At 37.7% G+C, this 23,788-nt stretch overlaps 1 protein-coding gene across 1 annotated transcript in view; it reads left to right on the top strand.

Moving 5' to 3' along the window:
• The window catches only part of FMN2 (formin 2), a gene marked incomplete at both ends in the record, with an annotated part of 296,886 nt that extends 274,629 nt beyond the window's left edge, over nt 1–22,257 (top strand). The window contains 2 exons of the mRNA XM_080929057.1: nt 20,694–20,775; nt 22,231–22,257. Coding sequence (XP_080785183.1) covers nt 20,694–20,775; nt 22,231–22,257 — 109 coding nt within the window. The remainder of the gene's footprint in view (nt 1–20,693; nt 20,776–22,230) is intronic.
• Between the last annotated feature and the right edge of the window lie 1,531 nt (nt 22,258–23,788).

Here is a 23,788-nt window from a genome sequence, read left to right as displayed (position 1 = left end):
GGAAGTAACAGAAGTTGGAGGGAGAACTCCACATTCAGAAGCTGGAGCAGCTCTCAAGTACTGGATTAGAAAATTAACACCCCAAACCAAGAAAACAGCTTGTCAAAAAAAAATTTGTTTGTTTGTTTGGGTTTTGGGGGTTTTGTGTGTGTGTGTGTGTGTGTGTGTGTGTGTGTGTGTTTTTTTTTTTTTTTTTTTTTTGCTTTAGTGGGTGTTTAAATACTGGTTAATCTCCTAGTGAGTATGTGGGAGCTGGTGAGGTGTCTGAGATGTTTGCAGTTTCCCATCAGCATTTGTTAAAAGTATTCTTGATGATTTAGCCAAGTTTATAGTAGAAATATCTTGGATCAAAATATATTTCCTGGAAAATATGAGTCAAAAATTATGCCTCAAAAATAGTATCTTTTAACTTATATGGGCTGAAAACTGCTCCTATCAAAGCAAGAGTTTTAAAGGGGTAATTCTCACTTCCTTTAAGATAATTTCAAGAAATATGATGGTTATAGCCTATTACAGGAAGATGAGTAGAACTGTCAGGTACTTGTATGTGGAAAGTCAGCAGATATTTTGATTTGTAAGGACTTCTGTTCTAGCCTGGATTTCTAAGATAACTAAAATCTTTAGAATTAGAGTACTTTGGCTTTGACTGTTTTTGGGTAGGAGGATTCCAAAGAAGTCCTTCCTCAGTCTGCCTCAGAAAGTTCCTTTCAAACACTATGACTTCCCACAATTGAAAGTAATATGTCTGAGACATTGAAGGTAACTCTTCTGTAGTTAAAAATTGGGGATTCTGGAATAAATAGTGTCTAATCAGAAACTAGGCTTGGGAGCTAGAGAGGGAGGAGGCTGCCTTAGCCATGTTGTAGATATTTGTCTCTGTATGAAGCCAATGACAAGATTAGGGCCAAGATATTTGGTTGTTGGTCTTTGTTTTGTTGAGTCTTTGGTGATAGGAGTGTGAGGCAGACAGTAACAGAGAAAACCCTTTGCTATTGTACTTACTAGCAAGCAGACACCTCATGAAAGTTAATCTTGCTGATGTTGAAGAACTAGCGATAAAATTAGAGTGCAGACTAGGTTGTTAACTTTGGCCATCAAATCAAATGTTCATCAATTGAACTACAGCCCTCAGGACAAATTAGTGTCACAGAGATAGCATGTGTTTTTATGCTTTATGGAGAATCTGTTGCTTACAGTTTGTGCCTCCTTGAAAGTAAACAACAAATTTTAAATCATTATTGTTCAAGTTTTTATATCTAGAATATTTTCTTTATTTATTCAACTGTAGCTGACAAATTATGTAGATAAATAGGTTAATGTTTGGCCTATCTGTCTACATCCTGAAATGATTGTCATAGTCTAGCCAAATGACAAATCCATCCCCTCACGAGATTACATTAATTTTTTCCTTTTGTAATGATAACCCCTATAATTAATGTAGTTTTAATTTTACATTAATGGGTAACAATGAAAAGCCAAGCAAATAAATATAGAATTATAGCTAATAAAACCACTGCACTGGTTTAAAAGCATTTCTGCATGCAGCATCTCTGGTGGTATGTTCAAACTAATATGTAGACATACAAGAAGTTCTGTCCCTCAATCTGTTTAATATCTTTTTGTTTGGATCCATGAGCATTTTTATTTCTTCTCTTTCCATTTTGACTTCTTTGACTCTGATATCTGGATAAGATCTGTAATAACACACTTAGAAGTCCTGATTCCTGGGAACCATTCAAAGTTTAGAAAGTTTATCTGACCAGAATCATCTGTCATTGTATCTTGAGGATGTTAAGCATCCTCTAAATAATCTATCAGCTCTGTCTCCATCCTCTCCACTTTGCCCTGGCCATGTTCCACCTCCGATTGATTACTCAGACCACTCCTTTCCTTTAGGACTCATGGTTCAATGGACACTGAGTATCACACACTCTGTCTCCATCAAAGACAGTGTCCCTGGCCAACTCGTCTCCACCGCTCATTGATCCCCCCCTAGAGAAAGACACTGTCCCCTTGCTGAGACCTTTCCTGAATGCTTTAAAATTTGATGGTGAGCCATCTGAAGTACTATTAGGGAAGATATGCCTACAGACTAAATGAGGTTTATCTAAGAGCAGTTACCTCTGCCTTTGCATAAAGACACACACCTCTGCAGTTATATGTTGCTTTTGTTATCATCACTTGAGTAGAGATAGCTCCTGATTCTACCTGGCAAAGGAATTCTACCTGACCAGTGTATGGTCAGTAAGCAGATACATTCAATCCCTGTGGTATTTTTCCCATGATTTTTAGAATTGAATATTAATTTTTGTTAACAGGTATTCTTTTTAATTTTTAGTTTTATTTAATTTTATATATATATATATATTGCTTATATGTATATCTGTGTATCACTTGTAAGTCTTGTAAGTAAAAGACAGAAGAAGACATCAGATCCCTGGAATTGGATTTAAAAATGGTTATGAGCCACCACATTGGGAATAGAAACCGAACCTTTGTCCTCTGAAAAAGCACCCTGTATTCATAAGAGCTGAGCTATGGCACCAGCCCCAGGTAGTAGGTAGTCTTGATGAGCATAGAATTCTGAGTGTGTTGGATGTTAGCCTATAGCTGTTTCTTGAAAGGTGAAAAGGACACAGTATCATAAGATCATGTCCATCTCTTTTTAGCCTTTGCAGTGCTCTTCTGTCCCTGGAATGGCTTCAGGAGATCACATGATGTCCCTGGAGGAAAAGCTAGCAGCCCATGTCAGTGTCACCTGCTGGCCCGGGAGAGTATAGGGATCCCTTGAGTTTCATTAACCTAAAAATGACCTTTGTCTCCAACAAATTATGAATCAGGAGGGAACAAAACTGCTGAGCTGCAGAAGGTGTGCCTATTTAATATCATCTAACTAACACTGAGGTAGGACAAGAGTGTTGCAGCATTTAGTACAGGAACATGATACAAACAGTTACTCTTAAAGTATGAAAACAGGCAATTATAGTCATTTAGCATTTTGCCCTATGCAATGTAGTGCTATTAAGATTATTCCATTTTAAAATTTTGGTATCTGAGGTGGGGTACATTGACTACCCTGTTGAAAATTTAAAAAATTTAAATTAATAACATAAACACTCACTTTTGTCAGATAAATAATGAATATTCATAGACTACAAAAGTCCTTTTCTTCACTTAAAATAGTCAGAACATGAAAGTTATATAAAAGAATTCCTATACCTCAGAATTTTACTTTGTCAAAAAAAAATATATCTTGGACATGAGCCTCTAAATGTTGTTAGGTGAGTAAAGAGGAAAGAATCCTTGATTTGACAAAATTAGGGCCTAAATCTTGCTGGGCAAGTGCCATACCATGAACTTGGGTTTAGGAGATAATATATCGCCGAATGACCCAGGATGATGTGGGCACATCCTCTGGCTTTTGCATCCCAAGTACTGTGATTAAAGGCCTGCACATCAAGTCTGGCCACCATTAATCTTTAAACAGTTGTAATTATCATCATGTATCTAGACAATGTGTATCTTGCAGAAGTAAAGCACAGCAGAATGTGTTCATAAAAGATCTTAATTTTATTAAATGGGATCACTTTAAAAATTAACCTCTAGGGTTCAAATTCTTAGGCCTTGGGTGAACATTTTTGGAAATTTTGCTAAAATTATATTTGGCCACTTTCAAGTTTTCCAAGTGTGTGGGGGAGGTAAATAAGATGACACACAGGGGGTATATTTCATCCACTAAGAGAATTTTTGATGCTCACGGATAAACAGAGGGTTTCATTTGAAATGTCAGACTTTATGAATGAATGAAGTTCACGAATCCTTCATTCTTAACATTGACATGCTCATGTCTGTACTGAGTTTTCTATGGGTTGTTTTTCTACAGCCTCTCTTTCTTCCTGGACTTTTGTCTTTACAAAGGCTAAATGTAGTAAGTGGTAATAGCATAGGGGATTACATTGTAGAAGATCTGCATTTAATGACACACATATAACTCGACCTCTTGGATTACCCCTCTGACCCTCAGTTTTCCCAGTTATAAAATGGACATACTGACATTGTTTAGTTCTGGAGTCAGTTGAATGAGCCACTGGATATAAAACATTTAACATAGTATTATATAGAAACTTCTCACATAGCATTATCATTAGCATATTTATCTTCTAATTTAAAGGTAAAAAAATTACATTAGAAATTTTTTATTATATTGACCCCTTTTTCTACAGTATGCATTTCCAAGTTTTGAATTTGTATACTGACAATTATAAAATGTTGAAACTGGGAAATTTTTTAAGCTTAATTGGCATTACTTTCTAACTTGTAGAACAGAAATAATGATCTCAAGAGAACATAGTATTAAAGAAATTCATAATATTCCATGAAATTTTCCTAACACAGTGAAAACATTGTGAGTGCTCAGTGTTCTGAATAGAGTCATAGGTCTTTAGAAATGATGGTTACGGGGCAGGTTTGATGACATTAGCCTTTAATCCTAGAACTAGAAAAGCAAAGGCAGATTTCTGTGAGTTTATGAACAGCCTGCTCTATATATTGATCTCTGAGCCTGTCAAAACTACATGGTGGGAATCTGTCTCAAAAAAAAATATGGCTACTGTGTATATACAGTGTGAACCTCTCCATAAGCAGCGCAGTGCAAACAAAGTGGACGGAGTGAGGTAGAATCGGTGAGGTGGAAGCATGGGGGGTAAAGCAGAGATGTTGGAATGGGATTAATGAAGTACAATGAGTTAAAGTAGATAATAGTGCCTACAGTAGAAGACATGGAACACAGGATCACTTCTCTTCATATTATTCTTTTATAAGCATCAGTATTCACTCTAAACTGATAAAACTAAGACAGAGGTAAGTTTTCATGAGACCCAGTTCTACGGAATGAAATAAGTGGCAATTCTTTTGTGTAAATCTACACCAATTATGGATGTTCTTGCTTTCTCTTTACCAGCCCATTTCTCTTCCACTCATTATGGCTGTTAATATGAATTTCACATTACAGCTCCACCATTTTACAGGTCCCTATTTAATTCAGACCTATATTATATACCTTTAAAGAACAAAGATTAAGCCTCTTATATATTGCAGTCTTCTCAGGTAAAAAATAAGGCAAAGTAACAACATAGCTAGAAGTACAGAATTTAGAGTTTGCCATAGAAATGAAGCTAGATATGTTTAAAGTAGTAGTAAGTGATACAGGTACTAGAGGCCATTGATAACATTGATGGTAAGTTACATATAATAGTAGAGAGGGAATTGTTGCTTTTGCAAAACTAGATGGATGGTTAGACGGAATGATGGAGAATAGATGGATGCATGGATGTATAGATAGATGAATGAGTGGATAGGTGGATGGATGGGGGAATCCTGGAAATCACACAACCGTTTAAGAAGAATAAAAACCATTTTGAGAAGGCAACATGACCATGCATAAATGTTTACGTGATGTCCACTTGGTAGTTTTCTCCTTAATCTCTCAGCAGTAAATATAAAATTACCCCAGTCAACTCTGCCACTGAGTTCAATACAGTAGACTGCTCCACATTTAGATGAGAAAGAGGAGAACCAAGCCTTATCCATAATCTCTTTACTGTGAGAAGTAGAAATATAACCATCAGAAAGCTGATGGGTCATCACAGGATAATTATACAGTCACTCTTCATGAACAGTCATTAGAAGTGGATTGTATTATCATTTTCATTTTATAAAAGCTAGGAATTAAGCTCTTATATGCAAGGTTTTCATTCCCAGTGGCCATTTCAATCCCTTATTTAGTTATTTAGTTATTTCTCTAATAGAAATAAGGGAGTTCACAAACATTTAAGGATAATAATTATAATAAATGTGGTTTCAATCACTAGCCTATAGTTTGGAGTCATGCTTTCTTATCCACAATTTGAAAACACAAAAAATATATGAAACAAAGAATTATTCATAGATATGCAACAAACTTAGCTGTCAGCAAAACTCAACTTTTCTGAGGTATTCTCTCTGTGTTCAAATACCATAGGTGTTCATAGAATTACTATAGAAATATTGTGTTTTTTATTATTTTATGCTACCTTACCCTTTTGGTATTGAGATATTCAAAACTCCTATCTGAAATGGAGAAATGTCTCAATTCTATAAGGCATCTGTCCAGAAAATATTAGGGTAAATGATTGCATATTGGGGCGAGTGAAATATGCAAGTACCAGCTCTTCTGTTCTATCTAGAAACACAAGGATATATCAGTCTCTTCATGAATCTCTTGGTATGTAAAGTTAACTATGGAGATCTGTTCAGACTTTCTACTACACTGACGTGACATCCCCACTTCTGTAATTATTTCAGGGTTTCTTTACTGCATCTAATTCACTCAGCTTTATCACTTCATGCTTTTATCTCTGCCTTTGCTTTCTGGTACAAGGCTTTATTCATCAAATTACACATATAAGCTTCTCACCACTACTCAACAGAAGCCAGCCTACCCCTTCATCCTTGCTTCTCTGGGAGAAATTCTCTTAGAGTCACTACAACTATAGACTCATTTTCTAGGGCAGGGGGAGGTGTAGCTTGGGGGGCATGTGAGAAGTAGAAGGTTTGAATGTTTTTATTCAGATTTTTATATTCATGTGTAGTTATTACCCACAAGGTGCTGCTGGTGTCTTCTCTCTCCTGAACACCATATATCCATACTTTCCCATCAATTTAAAACTTTCCAATGCACTTTGCTTAGGTTTTTCAACGTGATTGGAGTTGCAAACAAAAAACAGCTACCCTCTGCAATGATCCCAATATAGTAGAGAGAACTCTTTACCAGGTCAAGGAAAGACAGAGTTAAAGGATGTTGGGTTTCTGTCAGGTAGTCAGTTAGTGTCTGAAGAGTGGTATAAAAGCAAGGACTTGACGGTAGTTAAAGAGTAAACTAGTTGAAATCTAGAAGAAAAGAAGCTGGAAGCTTCTAGAAGAAGAGTGGCTGGAACACAGCAATTGGTGGGTCAGGGGAAAGGGATGAATGAGCTTGGAGAAGTATAGTCTAGTAGAACAAGTTTAGACAATGTTTAAGAAGAGTGGGGTGTAAAGTAAGAGCCAATTGTGATGTTGCTACACTAACATGAGAGAAAGACTAAGAATAGGACTTCAGATTCAGTATCTGCAGGATGCTTTGAGAATGCTTAGGGATAAAGAGTAGAGTGACCAGAGGGAGTAATTTTGAGGAACTTGTGCAGCCAAAGGGTCATGGTTAAAAGAAGAGCTGGGTCAGGGGAGGTAGATTAAGGCTTAATTTCTGAGGTTTGCTGATTTCCAGATAGTGGGATAAAAGACATATTTGTAGTCAAATAGTCCAGTAACAGAGAAATTGAGAACTTTATTCCCCCGTAGTGAGTGTGCTTTCTTCATCTGTCCCTGCCTTGTATCTCCTACATCTTAGTCTTAATTAAGCAATTCTTCCTCTTGCACAATTCCAAGCTATTATGATATAAATAGCCTTGTTGTGCTCTTTTATGAGTTTTACAGGGAGGAAATTGGATAAATTCACTATAATCTAATTCCTATGTCTAATAGCCCTTGCATTCTTTCATTTCCCCCATCATGTCCTTCAGCAACTAAGATGCAAATAATTTATACACATCCTCCTTGCTAGACAAGTGTTAAGATGAACATCACAGCAGGACTCCCAATAGAGTTTAATTGTTTCTCTAGCTGTGCTCAAAGTTTTTCTGAACCACATTTTTATAAAAGCAAACTCTGTGAGATTAAGAAAAATAACTTTGAGTGGCATGCATGAACTTTGAGTTCAGTTCCCAGAACACACACACACACATACACACAGAGAGAGGGGGAGGGAGAGAGAGAGAGAGAGAGAGAGAGAGAGAGAGAGAGAGAGAGAGAGAGAGAGACAGAGAGAGACAGAGAGAGACAGAGACACAGAGACACAGAGAAAGGCAGAGAAGGACAGAGACAGAGATACATAGACGGAGAGAGACAGACACAGTGACAGAGAGACACATATACTCATACACCTTTACACAAATGGGAACAATTATAGAGCATTTCAGTGAAGAATATCAGATGTACTGGATAATGAGTTGGAGTACTTTTCCCTGGAGAGTATTCTGTCTCTGCAGTTCTTTGCCTTGGGTGTAAGTACATGTACGTGCAAGTGACATCATATGGACTACACAGGGTTTTCACTGATTTATGTATTTATGTTACCTCTTCTTCTCCCTCTCCCTCCCTTTCTACCCTCCCCCTCTCTATGTGTGTGTGTGTGTTTGTGTGTGTGTGTAAGTGTGTAAACCAACAATGAACTACAAAAGATGCAATTGATTTGAAAGACAGCAAGTATGCAGGTATGCAGGAGGGTTTGGAGGGAAGAAAAAGAAGACAGGGAAAATAGTGTAATCACATTATAATCATTAAAAATGAAAGAGTATAAGAGTATCAGATGTAGTAAACAGCATTGCTTCCCTGTAATGCAAGATGAACTTTGCTGTCAAATATAATTTTTTACTATTTGGGACCATCATCCACAGCTGGATCTGTTTTCTTTACTATCATATGCTTCTGGTACCAGCAACTATTGCTTTCATGTTTTAAAGAAACCTAAACCTCTTCATCATGCACATAATGAGGAAAGGGCACATGCACTGGGCTGCCATAAAAATCCAGATGTCAGGTGCAATTAAAAGATGCATGAGAGCAAACCAATTTTTGTATTGTATATCTCCCCATTTAGAGATTAAAATATGAGTCAGAGGAAATGTGATAAGAAATTTAAATATTTTGGTGAACATGTGGACACAAAGTTTGGAATTTTAGACTCAGTTGAGCTTATCACAAAATGTGGTCAAGGTAAGTGTATTAACCCACCTTTAATTCATGATATCCAGTGGGCCAATATCACAAGTTTGAGTCTAGACAACTTAGCAAGAATGCATCTTCTCAAAATTCAGTGTAAAAATTTTTTAAAAAATTTAAAAGACAGCTGAGGAGACCAGAGAGAAGGCCCAGTGGTTAAGAGTACTGGACCGGGGTTTTATATCCAGCATCTTCAGAGTAGCTCACAACCAACTGTACCTCTCATCCCAAGTATCCAGCCCTTCTCTGACCTGGTCCACACACATATGTTCATTCAGGCAATCACTGAGACACATGAAATAAAATGGCTTTAGAAGTAATTGTTTAAATCACTGAGGATAGCTCAGAGGATGCCCAGGCTTAGTTAGTGTGCATGAGACATAGGGTTCAGTCCTTAGTGCTATGTTTTGGTGGGCTCTTTTCCATGTTCAGTAGCATGAAATGGCACTCCTGCTTGGTGGAGAGGAATTGGTGGTCTTCGTTTTCACACACAGCTGCCCATGAGCATGGCTGTGACTCATCTATCCCCTAGAGTGTTTCTCTTCTTCATAGCATGGATACTTGGCATTTCCAGGGCTTGTCTGAGATCCCAGCTCTCTCTGACTTCATTTTTGTTCAGAAATGTCTCCATTATCTGCTTTCTAGATTTTTCAGTGTTGTAACCTGTGTAAGATTTGATATCCTCCAAAGCAACATGGCATAAAGGGTTTTTTAGTGTTATATTTGAAATAGAATTATTTCACTTCCCTCTCCATTTTTCTTCTCTTTAGCCCCTCCTAGATACTCTCCCTCTAACCCCTCACATGTCCACCCTTTGATGGTGATAAAAATTTTTGATTATTATTGTCATATATGAGTATGTATGCATATATGTTGTATCTGTGTATATGTATCTATATGTGTGTATATTTATTTATATGAGTATATCATGTATACATGTATGTAGTGTATATATGTGTGTATGTATGTGATTATGTGTGTGTATGTGTGAATGCCTGTAAATATGTGTACCTATGGGTGTATAAGTATCTATCTATGTATATATGTGCATGTGTGTATTTATTTGTGTGAGTGTATGCATGTATGAATATGTGTTGTGAATATATGTGTATGTTTGTGTGCAAGTGTATGTATGTATTAGTATATGTATGTATGTGTATGTGTTTGTGTTTATGTATGTAAATGTATGTATATATAGATGTATTTGTGCATGGGAATGTATATATATATATATATATATATGTTTTTGTATATGTATGTGTCTGTGTATATGCTTGTATGTGTGCATGTGTATATCTGTGTGTATGTGTATATATATATATATACATATGTGCATACACATACATATGTGTGTCTATGTGTATATATATGTATGTGTGTATGTGTGAGTACACGTATGTGTGTGTGTATATGTGTATGTGTGTATTCCTATACTCAGGGTTCTTTTTACCCTTTGTGTACTCATAAATACCTTGCCTAGGTTCAACTTTAAAATTTTATGTCAGCTGATATTGAAGAGTTGTGATAAAAACTTTATTCATTAGAATTTTTCTTTAAGTTGTACTTTTACATTTTCCTCACTACAATTTACATCCTTAGAGAACCTTGTCAAAAGCCCTCCTGGGAAGTAGACAGAAATACATAGCGGTTACTTTACCTTCTCCAGTCAAATCATCTGTTTCTTATTCCAAGATGACTGCTGTGAGGGGGTTGCATTTCTGTGTCTAGGTTTGCTTATCAGGTTCAAAGTGGGTCCAGTTGCAGAACTTCTCTCTGGTCTGATAGATACTCCCAGTTTTCTATGTAATTTCTCTTCAAATGTTTAGCTTTTAATGATATATTTTGTCAAGAGTTGTAAGATACAGTTTTATTTTAAAAGGGTCACAATCATCTATGAAGTTACCCTGTTGTCCTCAGGGAAATTTTTCAAGTGTCTTCTCAGGGAGCCATCCTTTCTGTAATTAGGTCACCAAAATGGCATGAGAGATTTTTCAAATGCATCATAAAAGTGGAGCCCCCATTACTGCCTAGGAGTTGCTGAGGTCATTTGGGGTGAGCCCTTCTGGTCTCATCAGCATGCACTGAACAGAAAGTCAGTCTCTCTGGGGTGGAAAAAAACCTATGGCTATGTATGTCATGACTTTGAATTCTGTACACATCCATTCAAAATCAATTGCTATGTAAAGATAGAATTACAGCAGTAGACTATAAGGTCCAGTGAAATTTCAAAGCAACACAAAACCAAGAGACAGAAGTCAAAACCCTAATCAGAACATCCATTGTTTATTGTGGGTAACACATCAAATCAGCTATTTTTCAGGGGTCAAGGAAACAGTGATCAGTGTGAGCGTTCAGGTTGTATTGTAGCAACTTAAAAATGATTATCTTTGATCTTTCAACTCAAGAAATTTGTTATTTTTCAAGCAGAAAAGAAATAAATAGCTGTGCTCCTTGCTTTAAAGTAGAGTTTGCACTAAATGATACAAAAAAGCACCTTGAGTCTATAAGCAAACCCAAAGGCATTTACTTAGCAAAGATAGTTTAAGCCTACTTTGAAGGGAGTGGGGGGAGAGATATGAAGAGGAGGGAGGGAAGGAAGGAAGGAGGGAGGGAGGGAGGAGAAGGGAGAGGAAAGAGAATATGATTGGTCCTCAGGAAACACACTTAACCAAGGCTCTTCCTCAGAGGTTGAACACAGGTGCTCTATATTGGTGGACACCAGGAAAGAATGTCAAGAACAAGAGAAATAAACTTACTTGGAGGCAGACTGTCAATGGCCTTGACTACCTCACTACAGAAGATTTACTTTATTTTTAAATGAAAAAGAAAAAGGCTAAGTGTTTGAGACAATTTTCTTACTTGTGAAAAGATGAGTTAGGCCAGCATGGAAGCCATTCTTCACCATGAGGCAATAATCCAAGAGATAGTAGGGGCCTAACCTACAGGAAATTAGAAACCACAGTAGACTTTTAAAATATCTACTGAGGAATAATTAATTAACAAGCTTGAAAATGGAAAGTGTGAGGAAGGGAAGAGACAAGATTCGGTTGATCTGAGAGATGGATGGCGGTTGTCAATAGTTACGCTCTTAAGCCTGGCAGGTAAGAAGAGAATAAGGTCCACACAGGACCTGGAGCTTGTGTTCAGTGTCAAAGCCAAGGTTTCAAAGGTTTAGAAGGACAAGTGGAATTTCACAGCCGAGGTTTCCTGTGAACAACAGTGTAGTCAGGTGTAGTCCTAACAGTAATATAGTTCACAAGGAAACACTTAGCCAATGAGAGTGGTCGGGGAAGTTAAGGAACATGTCCAGAGTTGGAAACTCTCAAACACTCTCTACAGACTGCAAAAGAATCAGGGATGTAATCACCATCTTGGAGTAAATGATGATGTTGGGGGATGGTACTAGAGAGTAGTTAATTCTCAAGATAACATGGGAAGCCTTCTGAACAAATAGAAGATAAATTTAAGCAATGACTTCTCTGTGTGTATTTTTGTCCTGTTTATAAATGATCACACAGCCACCCCAATCCATTTTTCTTACCTATAGCCATTACATCACAGTTTGTGAAGAAGATCTGAGGTGACAAAGCAGCTGGGTTAATTTGTCCAAAAATATGCTATTCTGAATGTTATGCTGCCTTTGATGGTCATCAAAGAGAGCAGGTTATAGAGAATTAATTCAATTGACTTAGCCTGCTTTCTTACGAATAAATAACCCTAACGCTGATGGCTTTGTGGGCAAAGTACTCTCTACACGAATTTGAGGAGCTGAGTTTGTATCTCTAGCAAGAATGATAGAAGCTGAACTTGAAGATATGTGCCTATAACCCTAACATTTTGAGTAGCAAACACAGGTAAATGTGGGGGGCAGGGTGGATTTCAAGCAGCTTGGGACCAATCTAGCTGAACTGGTGACCTCCAAGTTCAGTGAAAGACCCATCCCCCAAAATAAGGGACAGCACAATAGAGGAAGACATTTTAAGTTTTAAGACACATCTTCAGTCAGAAGACAGACTCTACTTGAACACACATGTAGGCACACTTATGCACATGTGCACACAATTCAAAGTAAGTAAAAAGTGTTCCTTTTATCTGGTTTCACCTGTGTAGGCCCTCACGGAAATGCTCTCAGGAACTGTTGGCAATAATCATTTCTGTTGATTGTCTTCGTGTTTGGAAAAATCCGTGTGCAGTTTGTGAGGAGTATCATAGAGCCTATGCAGCTTTCAGTCATCCGGTGTAGAGCTGGGCGGTTTTCTCAGAAGGCAGCTCCCACTGTTGATAGAAATGAAGACGTGCTTTGGAGGGAGGCATACCAATTATGTGTGCCTCAATGTGAACCCAGCTCCCCTGTCCGGATGTCAGGGCCCTCGGGTCCTGGTAACCTTTCTGTGTCCATTGTCTCCTGTGTGCCACAGACACAGCACCTAACCCCTGGCTTCTAGCAGTACAGAGTGTATTGAAAACCTACTTTCCTTCCTGTCTGAATCTGCATGAGCTCATTCTTGCTGTTTTCTGTAAACACTGGAGGGGGTTTCTCTGACAAGCTGAAAAGTAATCAGAAATGGGTGCTGTGGGAAACCGACACTTGGTCTCCTGCTGGTCATGACCACTTTGGGATGGTTGTTTTTATTATTTCACACAAACCGTTATGGGTTGTATGGGGGAGTTGGAGATCATTTGGGTTACAGAGGAGATAAAGCAGTAGGAACTTGAGGAAATCACCTTTAATTCCACAGGACATCTGACACCTTTTTTTGTATCTACCTGGAAGAATCCCAGAAGTCTTACTTAACCCATTCCTGCCAACCAATCATAGTCTAAGATCTCAGCTTCTCCCTTCCCAATCTAGAGGCTGAAAAAAAAAAGGTAGACAGAGTAGATGGTGTTATATTTTGGTAACATGCATTCTGACGTGTGAAGTGCCTGCCCCAGACTCAACCTATACTTCCCCCACATACAAACCTCCTGACTCCCAGAGTGAAGACTAATGCCCAGAAAGCTGAACTGGAGCCACTGGGACCTGACTGTCTGCCACAGATACTTCTGTAGACCAAATTATTAATGTTTAGAGATGGGAAAGCAGCTGCCTTTCCCATCCTGGTGAATGATGACATTGTATCATTTCTTGATAAGATTGTGGCCAGAGTGGCCTTTCGTTTAGAAGGTGGATAGAAGTTGTTCTGTCTACAGGCTACAGGGATGTCTGGCTTCTCTTTTCTGTTTCTATTTGAGTCTATCTCTCTGCTCATCTCACAGAGTTTTCAAACTTAATGACACTGAACATTTTGTATATATTTGCCTGACAATAAATGGGTCTGGGGCCAGGAATGGTTCAAGGGTGGGAAATGCATCTTTATTAGAACAGAAATGAAAATCCATTCACTTTGTTTAGAAAAGACTTAATGAATCCAGGTTTAATGCAGACATAGTTTAAGAGTTTTTATTTGGATAAAAATGATGAAAATTTAAAACTGATATTAAGAAATCCTTCAAGAACTACTTTTATATTTTCTTGCTCATATATGTCTTCTTTATGATATTGTAAACCTTAAAATTGTTCCCATCTCCTGGGCTCCAAGCTTCTTTATGAGTAGATTTTAAGCTTAATACACTAAACCCAACTGAAGCAACAGCCACCCACATGCTCTGTCAGTAAAAAAGCAAGTCCTGTGTACTTGTGTAGAGAGTACACAACCCCAGTTCACAAAATATCTGCAATCTTATTTTGGAGATGTTAAGCATTGCGTAGGAGTTTTTAGGTAAATTCCAGCTACAGCTTTGTAATTAGAGATCTTTGTATAATGTTTCTCAGAATATGTATTTTTTTTTTTATTACTGGCTTGAGGCAGGCTTGTTTATGGTTTTTGGTTACAATGATGGTAGTAGGTTTTGGGGAACCTAAAAACCATTACATCTACAGTTAGGATAATCTATCCTTCAACACAACCACTCTTGCCTTTCCTGTCTATTGGTCTCTGTGGCACCGAAATCTGTCACTGTAAATTAATAGTGGGGAGAAGTTGACAGCAGATCATTGGCCAGCCCTGGCTGAATCAGTGAGCTTCATATGCAGTAATAGACTCTGTCTCTCAAATAAAGATGGCTACCTAAAGTCAAACTCTGACTATCACACATATGCATGAGCGGACACATGATGCTTGAGTACCAACCCTTACACATGCGCACATATATATATTCACACTTCACACATACACTTCTATATGCATACAAACACCTTTTTCTCTCTTCCACCTCCTTCTCCCTATTTCCCTCCTTCCCATCCTTTTGCAAAACTTATTTTACTTATAATAATCACCTTGTCTCTGCCAAACATGATTGCATACATCTTTTGATCACTGACCATTATCAACTGTTCTCTTAAAAGACAGAGAGCGCCACTTCGTCTGTGACTCCTCCTCCTGGTCCTCTCCTTAAGGAAAAAAACATGCACTTTGGGCAGTTTTGCAAAGATGTATAGTTTCTCTTGTTTCTGAGGCTTCAGAAAAACACTGACATTAAATTTTATAGCCATTATCTACCATCTAATATCCCGCCTTCCTCTTCAAAGATAATGCTTCATTTCCTGTTTTCCGATCTCTGCTTCTTGTGTTGTTTTGTGACATCACTAAAAATGATGAATGAGGACTTTCTGTTTTCCTATGATTTGATCTGCATTTATTTTTTTTTCTACTGTCTACACTGTTGACGGGGTATCCTGATGGTTGATATGAGCCGGTCAGTCACAGTTGTAATGCTGACATCTTTACTTCCCCTCTTAGTTCATTAAGAGGACAGAATCTCAATTAGCTAATGTACTGGTGGTTCATGTTTTCATTTCTGTGGATATAACTGCATTTAAAGGAATATATCTTCATTAGTCATGAAAAGAGCTATCATTGCCTTTTCCCAATATTCATAGACTCAGCCATACTCTTATCCCCTTTCTATAATGAGGAATGTGAGGGGTTGAACTTGGCTATAGACAATGTTCAGACATAGGAGAACAATACCTTCACTCCAGCAAGCGTTTCCTTTTCTCTGTGAACCTTTTCTGTTCTTGGTAATAGCCTTTTGTAAACCAAGGCTGTCTCTTCTTCTATTTCTTTCCCCCATCCCAAATTATTACAATGTCAAATGGAACAGTAAAAATTGCTGCTTTTAATTTATTACTTGAAATGTCGTTTCCTCTTTGCAACTTTTTTTTACTGATTTATTGATTTATTTAGTGACTTACTTTGTTAATAAATTCTTTTAGTTATTTACATTCTAAATACTGCCCTACTTCCCAGCCCCTCCTCCTAGAGTTCTTCACCCCACCCCCTCTCTCTTTTCCCATTCTCCACCTCCCCTCACATACCCATCCACCCCTACCTCACTCCCCCACAGCAATCCTCTTCCCTGGGACATAAAGTCTCTGCAGGATTAGGCACATCCTCTCCCACTGAAGCTAGACAAGGCAGTCCTCTGCTACATATGTAGTGGGGGAAGGGGAGACCATGCACTTTGGTTGGTGGCTTAGCTCTGGGAGTTCCCAGGGGTCCAGGTTCATTGATATTCTTGTTCTTCCCATGCGGTTGCCATTTTTTCAGCTTTTTCAGCCCTTCCCCTAACTCTTTCATAGGGGTCCCTGACCTCAGCCCAATGGTTGGCTGTAATTATCTGCATCTGTCTCAGTCAGCTGCTGGTAGAGCCTCTCAGAGGACAGCCATGCTAGGCTTCTGTCTTCAAGCATGACATGGCATCAGTAATGATGTCAGGGTTTGGTGCCTGCACCTGGGATGGATCCCATATTGCTACCTATTTTGGAAATGTTTGGCTTCTTGGAGTGAGGGAAGGGAACCAAAGTAAGGAGGAGATCAATGGCCTACTGCATGTATACACTAGACCTACAGTAACAAGTGACAATATCTGCTGAGATAGCTCAGTTGGAAAGATAGATGCTGACCTTGAGAGGTAGCTCAAGCCTCTTCACCAGCTTCTCCTTTCCTGGCGTTCTTCTCTCTTTAAATTGCTTTCTCTCTTCTGTCTCTTCACTTCATCTTGCATTTCTCTTTTTTATATCACAGGTTGAGCAAATATGCAGTTTAGAATGACCTTGGATTTTAGATCCTTCTGTCTCTACTTTCCACGTGCTGAGATTATAGTTGTTTACAGCTGTGCCTGGCCTTGTGGTGAGGATCAGACCTTGCAGACCTTGGGCTTTGGGAATGCTACACTAGCACTTTACCATCTTTCCTTGTTCTCTCTGCCTCTCTGTCTCTCTGTCTTTGTCTCTGTCTCTCTGCTCTGTATCTCTGTGTCTCTCTCTGTCTCTCTCTCCCTCCTTCCCCCACCTCTGTCTCTCTCTCTCTCTGTCTCTGTCTCTCTATCTATCTATCATCTATCTATCTATCTATCTATCTCTACCAATTCTGGCAGTAAATCTGAGCTTTGGACTTTTTTTTCTTCTTCCTTCCTTCCTTCCTTTCTTTTTTCTATCTTTCTATTTTTCGTTCTTTTTTTTTTTTTTTTTTTTTGCCAATTCTGGCTGTAAATCTGAACTCCAGGGATATATTTTTTTGATCCAATCTCAAGTGTGAAGGGAAAGACATCTTGCTAGCAAGTTATATTGAAATGCATTTGGCATTTAGAAGGAACAGCAGTAACTCAGCTCCACAGCTGCAGTTATGTTAGCTGGGCTTCCTTGTCTGGCCTCAGTGGGAGAGGAAGCTTGTAGACTCACAGCGATTTGAGGTACCAGGGAAGGGGGTATCTGGGGCCACCTGCTCAGAGAAGAAGGGGGTATATGGGGCAACAATTATGGGAGGTGGCTACCAGGAGGGCGTCAGTGAGTGGGATGTAATTAATTAATTTAAAAGGAAAAAATCCCACAGGAAAGAAGAATGGGGGTGGACATGTTTACCGGTCTGTTAAATACAGGGCTGAAGAGGAATCACTGTCCTGTGAAAGAAGTCTAGGCAGAGTTTTCAGAGACCACGGTTTCTCAGTGTGATGCTCACAGGCTGCTTGCATCTTATTCCCCAGATGCTCCCTCTGTATCTCAGAGGGACTCAATCTGAAAATATCTGTGCAATCCGAGACTTGCCTTAAGGCAGATTTTCCATAGAACAAGCTTGAAGTAGAAGCACAGTCTGTTTGTCCCGGTGCTGAACTCAACTCCCCAGTTCACCAATGTGCACATATCTCAAGGTGCCTAAGATGAAATGACCAACATACAGGCATGAGTAAGGACATGTTTAAAACATTTACCTCGTAGGGATTTGTGGCAGAAGAAATGGAAACTACGCATTTTTTTTCCCGAAGTACAGAATAGCATTTCTTGTCTCTTCCTCTACCTTTTCTTTCATCCTTGAATAATTTATCTTTTCAAAGCTATGAACAATTGAGCTTTCTTAGTTATTTGAAAACAAGAGTCATCCCTCAACATACTTCCCAAATGGTTTTATAATTCCTGAACACCAATTACAGAAGCCTCCTCTAGCATCTTCTACAGATTCCAAGAGTAGCCTGTAGCATGCACTGTCATTGTGGCTTCTGCTCTTGTATGCCTCCAGTCTATAGATGTTCGGTTGAACTGTCCCTGTAAACTGGAGCTGCACCCGGGTCTGACTTGGAGGTGATGCTCCAAAAACCTTTTCCAAATAAACAAACGAGCTACAGGGCTCCATGACGCCACCTTGACGCAGAGTCCCTGCAGTTTTCATGGGCTCTACCATAGGAATGGCTGGACTCTTTCATGTAAAATTAAATATGTTTGTATTAAAAATAGCTTCCTGTGATCCTAACCAAGATATGTTCTAAAACTGCTGCAAATGGAGCAGAGCGAACACCAGGATGATTTGGGGATCTAAATACTTGGGAAGCCTTTTTTTGTGTTTTGAAATGTTTTAAAGAACTCCAAGCAAATTTAAAAGGGGGATCTACTGGATTTTGGCTAAGTGCTAAAAAAAAAAAAAAAGAAGAAAGGTCCCTTAATTCCCTATCCAAATACTTCAAGCTTAAATTTACTGGCAGCTATTTCACAGAAAGACGGTCACTCTGAAATCCTTGGTTTGTTATAGAGAAAATGTTTTTGTCTTTAAATGTTTGAGGGGGGATTAAAGGGAATTTATGGCTTCGGGGGAAGTAATGAATGTGGTAACAATGCAATGTCTAAACTGTCCTGAGTTTCTGGAATTACTAACTATGAAAACAGCATTTAGATGTTGTGTCTAAAAGGAATTACTTTCACTTCATGCTTGAGATGCCTGCTTGGATCAGTGGATCTTCTATTGTTTAAGGAGGGTTGAATCAGTTACTCAGGAGATAAATTCCCTCATTAGCTCATTTGTTATAGAGACCAAGAAACATATTCAAGAACCATTGTTTTGTCCCCCCCCCAAGAAATTTAATTAATATAAGGTATAGTTTTCTTAAGGTCAAGGCAAAGCCTATTCAAATTCTTGTGACACACTTCAGGTTTAAATAATTTTATTCTTAGAGATATATCAGAAGAGTTTAAAATAAGTAAATCTGATAGAATATATTCTTTTTTGATGTGCCCAGTTTTTTTTTTATTATTAATGTAATCCTACCTTGAAAGTTTGTTTACATTTCTTAAATAAAATCAGTTGTGACTTGTTATATAAAAATTTGTAAAGAAATGTTCTAGCCAAGTACTCTTCAGCCTCAGAAAGACTTGTCTGTAATCATAATGTAATACTTTTGTGTTCTGTCCTTTTATTATTTAAGGGTGTCCCAAGGTTAGAAGTGAATAGGGCATTACTAGTATTCAATAGTGAGGTCAATTAATGAAGAATTAATCTCTAAATGGCACTTTCTTTTAAGTGATGCCTCTGATAGACACAGTGAGTTATTCTTTGGAACATATATACAAAAAGAAATCTTGACATGTTAAAAGTTCTACTGGAAATAGTAGTACATGCTTGAATCTCAGCTCTTAGGAGGATGTGGCAAGATTTCAGATTCTGGGGCAACCTGAGTTCTTTGTGAGACCTTATCACCTAAACTGGTGGGAATGGAGTAATTATTATGCAATTGTTCTATCCATCCATCTATCTATCTATTCATGATATCAATTAAATGATAATGGTCAGAACATGTTCAAAAGAATGACCCATGCTGAGCAGCCTGGGGAACTGTGAGAGATGCTTGGGCGGGGGGCTGGTGATCTTTTATCTCAAATGATAACTGTTCCCTGGATTGTTCTCAAATGTGATTTTGTGCCTCCTGTGACAAACTATCACCTTTAATTCATAAGGCATGCTTATTCTTGTTGGATGTCAATTGCCAGCTATAGAACTCAATCTGGTCAGTGTACCATGAATAAGCATATGGTCTTCTGCCTTCTTTTCATGGAATCTCTCTCATAGTTCCTCAAGGCATTATTCACTGTGGGTCCATTATTTTGAATGTCTTCCAATAGATAATTGCTTCCATGCTTGATGAAGTTTAATTGTTGCAACTGTCTACAAATTTTATTCCAAATGTCTTTTTATGTCTAGGTGAGTTTGGTATAGAGAAAATGAGCCTGAAGTCATTTTAAATCTTCATGTGAATTCTTACATGATCATCCGTAATTATGAAAATACTTCTGAGTTATATAGTAGTAGATACCTCTTGTATTTATTTAATATATCCCATCTTGGGACCCACAACCTCACATTAATGAACTACTCTAACAATTTCAATTTTAAAATCAAATATCGGAGGCATTATTGTGTCCCTTATTTCTCAGTAATTCAGATAATGAGTTCCCTTTACCCCCTTGGTATAAAGTAGGTTTCTGTGGTCCCCGTGGGCTTCTGTTTAAATAAGTTGTCTTCTTCCCCACTTAGAGTCAAAGAAGCTGAGGAAGTGTGTAGGCAGAAGAAAGGAAAATCACTCTATAAAGTAAAACCAAGACATGACTCTGGGATTGTAAGTATTGACTATTCTTGTTTTCAGCTTGTGATTTTCTTTTCAATATATACAGTTATATAATTATATTTTAGTCATATTTATCTTGTGTTTAGATAAATAATGAGATTCTAATTCCAACATTCTCTTTTCTTTATGTCCTTAATTGGAACTTTGTAGTTGAGTCAGTTTCAAAATTGAGTATTTGAAACTTGGGAATTAAGACATATGTGAGAGCCTATGTCCACCTCTTGGGGCAGGAGGATAGTCCTGACTTTCTTGAGTTATACATGAGTCACAACTCATTGATGCACTTTAATGCAGAGGGACTAATAGGACATTTGCTACATAAAACTCAACAGGGAATAATATATGCTCTCAAGTAGGCTATCTGTTAGAAGGATGATCTAGGAATCATCTTCTTCCTAATAATAATAAGGTCAAGTCCTTTATTACAAAACAAATAAAAAACAAACAAAATAGCCACCAACTTGTATAGTCTGAGAAGGAAACGATGATTATAAAGGCAAATTCTTCTTTCTGGTACTATAGACGTTCTGTTGAAGGTTTTGAAGATGTCATGCATCTCTTGTTTCCAGGGTAAGTCAATAGTGTTGGGTTAGATGAAAATTTAGGACACCAAATAAAAGCATTTGAGGAATATTTTTATTTGAAATTAACCATTGGGTAGGTACATGTGGATTCAGATACCTGAGGAGGTAGAGAATTTTGGCTCCTTTGGAGCTGAAATTTCAAAGGGTTATGAATGACTTCACATAGGTTCTGGGAACTGAACTCTGGGTCTCTACAAAAATAATGCATGACTTAGCTTCTGGGCCATATCTGCAGCCCTAACTGAAGCACCTTGAATTGGATTAGTATAAAGCAGTCTAAATAAAATAGTTCAGATAACTCAGACTGGCTGAGAATTAAGTACCCCAGTTTAGAAAACATCTCTATCTTCAGATAAAATTTATTTTCCAATCAGGTCTTCTGTATCAAAAGTAGTCTTATTTGATGGTAAACTTGTCTTATGTTGTTTTCTGGTCAAATATTAATAAAGCCATATTGAATAAGAAGGATGATTATTAGCTAACCCTGATTATGCTGCTATGAGATAGAAGAGAATTAAAACATTTCAACCAGGAAATCATTCCATTTGTTTTGATTCTGTATTTATGTGGGTTCTGGAGTGGGACTGGGCTGCCCCTCCTCTACATATGTTACAAGTTAAACTTTTAAAACTGATTTTCTTGGACATATTTGGCAATTTGTTTCAATTTAAAAAATTGGAAAAAATTAAAGATGAATCAGTTATAAGGCGTGTAAAGTTTTCCGAATGAATCGATTTTTTCACTTTTGTTCAGAGAATTTAATGGAAATAGAAATCTTATTTGAGCTGCAGTAAACTCCTTCCCTTTTTGTATTTAGTCCCAATTAATGTATATACATATGTGTTCTTTGTTTAATTTTTAGAAAGCAAAGATAAGCATGAAAACTTGAGCTGTGAATAGCAGAAGAAAACATGTCATTGAAACACCTTCTACAGCATCCACTTGACCTGAAGGAGGGAAGAAAGCTACATCCTCCTGATCATTTTCCTCTGAACCTCTTGCATAACCTTCCTGTTTTCTAGACCGTTTGTTAATTGTTGAAATTTATTGTATGTCCCTTTAAAATTGCAAAAGCAGTAGACCTACGGAGAATCAGACACTTTTTGTAAACATTGTGGTATTATACCAACAGACCTAAGTGGCATGTCTAAGAGGCACTATCAGCATTAATTCTGAACATGCTGAACCTTAACTTATGGCTTCCTTTTGTGAGATTCTCTCCTGTTGCAACAAAAATATTTTTCTTTTTCCCTGACAACCAGAACTCCACATCAGTGATGTCTTAGACCTGTGGGTAAACATTGTTCCTAGTGAATTCTTTGTATCTACTTGACTTCTGCTTACAGGGTGTCTATTTGAGAAGTAAATACCATCTATACGTCATGATTCATGCCTCTCCCATGCTTAAGTTGCTCTCTATAATATTTCCTTTGAGACCCTATGAAAACTGGTCTGAAGCTGAGATAAATAAAATCATGAGATGTCTCTCTATGTCTAACACTGCAATACTTATGTCTCTCTTTCCTCCTCTCTATCCCCCCTTCCTCTCTCTCTCTCTCTCTCTCTCTCTCTCTCTCTCTCTCTCTCTCTCTCTCTCTCTCTCTCTCTCACACACACACACACACACATACACACACACATACACACACACATAGTTTCTCGCTCATATACATACACATATTCTTACACATACACACTTATTATTTTCAAGAAATTTGAATACGTGAAGCTCATGAAGCTGTCAAATTTATTTTTTGACAACCACTTATTGTAAAAAAATAGAAAAAAATAGATGAATCAGATCTATCTGGACCATGTTAAGTAAAATAGCTGTCTTCATATTTTGACATGATTGGGTTGTGATCATATGTTATGGCAGGTGATTTATAGCTATGACATGAGGGTGTGTTTGTCTCTCATCTAGAGGGTCCTATGGAGGGATGTTACTCTACTGTCAGGAAAAAAATTGGTAAGTTTCCTATTCTTTCTGAACATATTTAAGTCGGATCATAATTGGTTAAGAGGGCTTTGTATAACATTAATAGTTGTTCTTTTCAATTGCTGCTAATAATATTCACCAAGAGTTATGGTTTTAGAAAAAGGGAAAAATTGGAACTTAAAAAAGAGGGACTGTAACTTAAAAATAATGTTCTAAATCATAGCTATACTTGTATTTATGTAAAGTATGATCTCTTGCCTTTTACTTTGTATTTTAAGTGCAAAGAAATAGTAGGATTTTTTTTTCTGTTGTTGTTTTGTAGCATTCCTATCCCACAGTCCTTCCAATGTGTATATTACCACTCTTCGATGAAGTCCTAGGGCATTTAACAAAGATCGCTATGTGCAATACTGTATTTAGTGTTTCTATTTCAATTTTTTAGGATGTTAATTTATATGAAAATAAAATGAGTAATAAAATA

The sequence above is a fragment of the Micromys minutus genome (assembly GCF_963924665.1).
Source record: "Micromys minutus genome assembly, chromosome: 1".
Lineage (NCBI taxonomy): Eukaryota > Metazoa > Chordata > Mammalia > Rodentia > Muridae > Micromys > Micromys minutus.
This window is presented reverse-complemented; position numbering and strand designations above follow the sequence as displayed.